At 39.5% G+C, this 6,195-nt stretch overlaps 1 protein-coding gene across 1 annotated transcript; it reads right to left on the bottom strand.

Annotated features, from left to right (window-relative positions):
* Nucleotides 1–4,112: 4,112 nt before the first annotated feature.
* LOC114709970 (olfactory receptor 7C1-like) lies at nt 4,113–5,204 on the bottom strand. The gene has a single exon (XM_028893988.2). It carries the CDS (start codon nt 5,202–5,204, stop codon nt 4,266–4,268), a length of 939 nt encoding a protein of 312 aa, XP_028749821.2. The 3' UTR covers nt 4,113–4,265.
* Between the last annotated feature and the right edge of the window lie 991 nt (nt 5,205–6,195).

Below are 6,195 nucleotides of genomic sequence, written 5' to 3'. Positions count from 1 at the left end.
TATGTAAGACGTGGGAAGTTTCCTTTCTGGTCTTACCTATTTAGTGTTCTAAGTGCTCCCTGTATCTATAGCTATGCATTCCCCTTAGTTTGGAGAGGTTTTCATCTATAATCTTGCTGAAGATATGGTCTATGCTATTAACCTGGAAATCTTCTCTATCAACTATGCCTATGATTCAAAGACTTGTCTTTGGATGGTATCTCAGGGTTCCTACATAATCTTTTCCTGTGATTTTTATTTTTTCACATTGTTTAATTGTGTGATCTAGTTCCCCTCTCTTCAAGACTTGCTTGATGCACTCCACTTTAAGTTTTTCCTTTGAGTTTTCCAGTTGGGTTATTGAGTTTTCAAACTCTGTCTTCATCTCAGCGTCTATCTTCTATAACTTAACATATGGCTTCTTCTTTCATTGTGATAATGGATACATGGCTAAAATGTATTCAGTTCTGAATACATTCTATATATTCTTCATCCACTCATCTGTTGATGGACACTTAACATGATTTTTATATTTTGCACATTTAAAAAATTCTACAGTAAATCTGAAAGTTCAAATGTCTTTATGAGACACTAATTTCCTTTTCTTTGGATATTATTATGCAAATCCAATGCTTGAAATTTTCAACATAATGTTTTGAAATACCAGAGAAAGAACTCAGAGAACTCTGTGTGATTTCAACATTTCTTATTACTTGTACAATCACCAGAAGATGCTAGACAGAAGACAATGGACTATACTGTACTTCCAAAGAGCAACAGTATCTAGAATGTTCAGAACAGAGAACAATGAGGTCATAGCACTAAAGACAGCATTAGTTAACTTTTGTTTCATGTACTTTATTTGTCTGCCAAACCTTATTTTTCCCCCTCATTTCACGATCTTCAAAGAAGATCAATGGCCAGTAGCTCTTGTCCCACATCAGCAGTTACTGTCACAATCTGTAGGACATCTGCAGGAACCAGGTTTAAGTTTCCTATGGATATAAACACAAAGGAACTTCTGAGTCAGATGGCATTTCCAGTACTAACTTCCACAGCTTTGGTCCTGCACAAGAATTCTGTAGGCATTCTGAGGTTCACACTCACATGAGCCCTGACTTTAGTGTAAGATGTTAGATTCAGTAGGTTGTCTGCCTAAACTCATTTACCATTCATTTCCGTGTGCTTCCCTTCTGTCATGCTTAATCGTCTTGGTTGCTTTGAATGGATTAATAAAGACCTAGAAGGTTAGTGAAGCACAACTATGGCTGCTTCTGTGGATACATTTCCAGAAAGGAGGGGAGAACTACAGACTAAAAATGAGGCTAAACAGGGGCTCAGGTTGAATAAAAGGGAAAAAAGAGAAAGCAAGCCACAGCAATGATGCCATCTCTGCTTCTGGCCCACCACTTGACCCTCTGTGACCTAAAGACCAACATGGACTGCAAACTGAAGTTATGAGTCAATATTCTCCTTTTATTTTCCTTTTTCTCACATACTCTGTCAGTGACTAAAGGACTAGTATACTGCTTGGCAAGAAACCAAATATATAGAGTTGGATCCTGATATATTAATTTTGGTAATTTCATGGACTTTATGTATGAACTGCATACCGTTTTAAGCTATAGAAATTTACCTCTAACATGGCATATGTTCAATAGATAGCACCCATTTTTACTATTTCCTTGTCCCCCATTTGTTAAGTTCACTGTGGTTCCACAACAGTTAGTTGGGACAAGAAGTGTGCCTGCCATTACTCTGTGCCTGGAAGGGAGATGTCCACCCAGGGACCATGTAGGTAGCACTCTCAGAGTCCATCCTTTATTCTGTGTCTATCTGACATCATTTATGACCTCCTTATTCAGGCTCCACACAGTAACATTAAGACTTTTAAAGTCTTGACATAAGTTTTACTATGTGTGCTTCTGGAAGTTAGTTTTAAAGCTGACTTTTTATAATTATTCCTCTTTATCACTTCATGGTCCTTTGGCCAAATCTACATAGCTGGTGATTTGCAAACTTTTGATATCTATAAAAGTATGAACTCTACCATATCTATTTCTGCCTTGGTAGAAATTGTTTTAGTTTTGCTTTTAAATTCATTCTTTCTTTCTTTCTTTCTTTCTTTCTTTCTTTCTTTCTTTCTTTCTTTCTTTCTTTCTTTCTTTCTTTCTTTCTTTCTTTCTATATTCCATGTGTATGCATGTGCAGTTGGAGGCTAGAAGAGGACACTGGATTCCATGGAGCTGGAGTTGCAGGCAGTTGTGAGCCATCTAACATAGGTGCTAAGAACCAAACTCAGGGCCACTGGAAGAGCAGCAATCATTCTTAACCACTGAGCCATCATTCCAGCCCCTAGAATTTTTAAAGAGATAATAGATGGTTACTCTCATTTTTTAATGCATGAAAATCACAGGACCATACCCATTGCTTTTGGTCTTGGCTGCACCTCATTTGATATGTGTATGAATCCTTCCAGGGTGACTTCAGACTTGCACCAGTTGATGGTTATGTTTTAGTGTCAGCTTGAGTAGATTGAGTGATATTATGGGAATTAGGAAGTCATTACATATGGGTGTTTCTGAAATCATATTTCCACAGAAGATTTTAGCGTGATGCAAGGAACAGAATAAGAAGAATCCTCCCTGAATATGGCCAGGACCATTTATTTGTCTTCCATACTCCTATGAGGATGATCCATGAAAGCCCCACTTAAAACTTTCAAACTCTTTTGTAGTTTGAAGTCCCAAAGTCTTCCATATTCCATAGGTCAGGCCTATTATATCAATACTGTGCTTCCTGGTACCAACTACTATGTTAGTTACTGTTATATTGCTGTTAAGAGACACCATGACCAAGGCAACTCCTATAAAGAAAGCATCTAATTGTGGGTTTGCTTAGAGTTTCAAAAGTTAGTCCATTATCATCATGGTGAGAAGCATGGCAGTACTCAGACAGACATGTTTCTAGAGAAGTAGCTGAGAGTTTGATATCCTGATCCACAGGCAGAAAAAGAGAGAAAGAGACACAGAGAGAGACTGGGCATAGCATGCTCAAAATGTGAGAGACAGGATAGACTTAGTGATTAAAAACGGGTATAAGAGGTTAAATGAGATTATACCCTTTCTTGTCTTTCTTTCCTTGTGGAATACAAATTACTCAAAATCATGGAGTCTAAAAATAACTAGTACATGGGAGATCATATTACTTACTATTTAAGCTCAAATTGTTTTGATATAAAAATCTGATCTATGGGGATGATATATATCTGAAAATGTATAAAAATAAGATAATCAAAAAATTTACATGTACCCATCAAAAGACATAATAATAAAATGCAAAGGAAGGCAATTAAGTGCACATGTGGTGGTTTGAATAAGAATGGCTCCCATAAGTTGATATAGTCCACCAGGAAGTGGCACTATTTGAAAGGATTAGAAGGATTAGTGGGTGTAGCTTTGGAGTAAGTGTGTCACTGTTGGTGAGCTTTGTGGTTTTGAAAGCTCATTGGAGATCCAGTCTCTCTCTCTCTGACTACAGAACAGGATGTAGAACTCTCATCTAACTCTCCAGCACCATGCTGCCTGAGTGCCACTGTGCTCCCCACCCCTATGATAATAATGGACTAACTTCTGAAACTGTAAGCAAACCCATAATTAAATGCTTTCTTTTGTAAGACTTGCCTTGGTCATCGTGTGTCTTCATAGCAATAGAACAGTGACTAAGACAGCTCATAAATACTTAATACAGAATTTAATGCTTCTCTACATTGGAAATGAGAAAAATTAAAACTCAGGCAAGGACATGAAAACACTTCGTAAAACAATATTTATTAATTGCTAATAAACACAGCAAGCAAAGCATTAGGATATGTAAATATATTCAGGACATCTCAGAGCCTCAACTATTGAGCATTGTGTTCCATTGCACCTGATTAAATGTGTCTACAAAATCAAAAGTACTGTCAACAGGGCAGATATCTCAACTTTCAGAAGTGCTTGTCATGTAAGCATGAGCATGTGAGTTTGACCCATAGAATCCATGTGAAAAGTCAGGATGACACACATTTATAATCCCAATGCAGGGCATGCAGAGACAAATGAGTACTTGGGTCTCAGTGGCTAACACCCAAACTGAAGCACGCCCTCAAGGGACTCTGTCTCCAAGAACAAGGTAGATGGTCATCTTGAAGGTTGTCTTGTTGTGCACACACACACACACACACACACACACACACACACACACACACACACTTAAATACATACACATACACAATTCCCCTACTTTCAAGGTGAAGATGACAGATTATATAGAAGCATATTCAGGGCTCTCTTCATGTCCCTGTTCCTCAGGCTGTAGATGAAGGGGTTCATCATAGGAGTGACCACAGTATACAGAACGGAAGCAAACACCCCTGCCCAGGAACCTTGTGTCCATGTAGAACTGAGGTACACTCCAAGGCAGGTTCCATAGAACAGAGAGACAACAGAGAGGTGAGAACCACAGGTGGAAAACGCTTTATACTTTCCTCCTGCTGTTGAAATCTGCAGGACAGATGTCACTATTTGAGAATAAGAGAAAAGTATCCCAGCAAGAGGGAAAAAGCCCATGATGCCTGTTACAATATATAACACGACATTGTTGATGAAGGTGTCGGAGCAGGCTAGTTTGAGGACTTCAGGAAGCTCACAAAAATAGTGTGGGATTTCCACAACGGCACAGAACGACAGCCTCAGTGCAGTTAAACTTTCAGGTAGGGCTCCAAGAATGCTTATGAGCCATGCCAGGAGAAGTAGCTGGGAACAGAGCTTAGGGCTCATAAGGACAGTATAGTGCAGGGGGTGGCAGATGGCCACAAAGCGGTCATATGCCATCACGGTCAGAAGCAAATTGTCTAGAAGTCCAAAGACGGTGAAAAAGTACATCTGGGTGATGCAGCCCACATAGGTGATGCGCTTACTCTGTGTCTGGATGTTCAGCAGCATCTTTGGGACAGTGGTAGAGGTGAAGCAGACATCAGAAAAGGATAGGTTAGAGAGGAATAAATACATGGGTGTGTGCAGCTTAGGATCAGAGACAATGGCCAGGATGATGAGCAGATTCCCAAAGATGGTCACCAAGTACAAAGACAAGAACAGCCCAAAGAGAGCAGACTGAATCTCTGGGTTCTCTGAAAGTCCCAACAGATAAAACTCTGGAATCCCTGTGTGGTTTTCTGGTTCCATGTAAACGAGTTGTCTGTATAAGAGAAGAAACAGAAAGACCGAGCTACAGGGAACAAACATAGCAGGTGTTTGTATGCCTCAACTTGAACCCCATGCATTGATGATATGGGGCATTTCTTAATGCTTGCTTCTCTTTAGAGGCTGGAGTTTCTAAATTTAGCCATATTCTCCTGTGGGTCACCTCATATGGGACTCCTGGTAATAACACTTAATTTAGTAGTCAGAGCTGACTTTAAATACTCAGCTACCTTAACTCCCCCTCAGCCAGCTGTTATCACCTAAGATCTCTTTTCAATTACTTTTATCTCTCATTTTAAAAAATATATTCTGTGAGGACTTCATATACATACACAGTGAACTGTGATCACTTCCATTCCTCATTCCTCCAGCTCCTGCCATATTCACCCAGCACTTCTAACTTCATACTCTCTTTTTTACAGAGTACAATGTAGTTTTCTTTCTTACTTGTTTTTTCTCTTAAAATAGGTAAGTATCTTTTAAATTAAAATATAAACGTATCATTTCCCTCCAACTTATCCCATGCCTCACTCAAATTCCTGGCTCCCCTTCTTCAATTGTTATTACTGTATCTATGTGCACATATATGCATAAATACATAGATATAACGCACCAAGACCAGTTAGTGCTGCCCATATGTACTGAGGTGTGTGGAACTTACCAATCGACACACTCCTGAGGAATAGCACTTGTCCCTCCTCTAGCAGCCATTAGTCACCAATAGCCCCCTCATAAAGGCTGGGGCCTCAAGATCTCATCTCTTTTTATGCAAGATGTATGCAGATATCCACAGCTGCTGTGAGTTTACAAGTTACATAATATCTAGAAGACAAACTTCACAACACTCCTCCCCACCCACCATCTCTTACATTCTTTCTGCCTTCTTTTCCACAGTGTCCCTCGAGTCTTGCAAGTGTGAGGGGCTGAGAAAGATGCCTCATTTAGGGCTGAGCACTCACAGTCACTGCTTCTC

Source organism: Peromyscus leucopus, chromosome 5 (assembly GCF_004664715.2).
Source record: "Peromyscus leucopus breed LL Stock chromosome 5, UCI_PerLeu_2.1, whole genome shotgun sequence".
NCBI classification, from domain to species: Eukaryota; Metazoa; Chordata; class Mammalia; order Rodentia; family Cricetidae; genus Peromyscus; species Peromyscus leucopus.
Note: the sequence above shows the minus strand (reverse complement) of the source record. Positions and strands in the feature narration are given on the sequence as shown.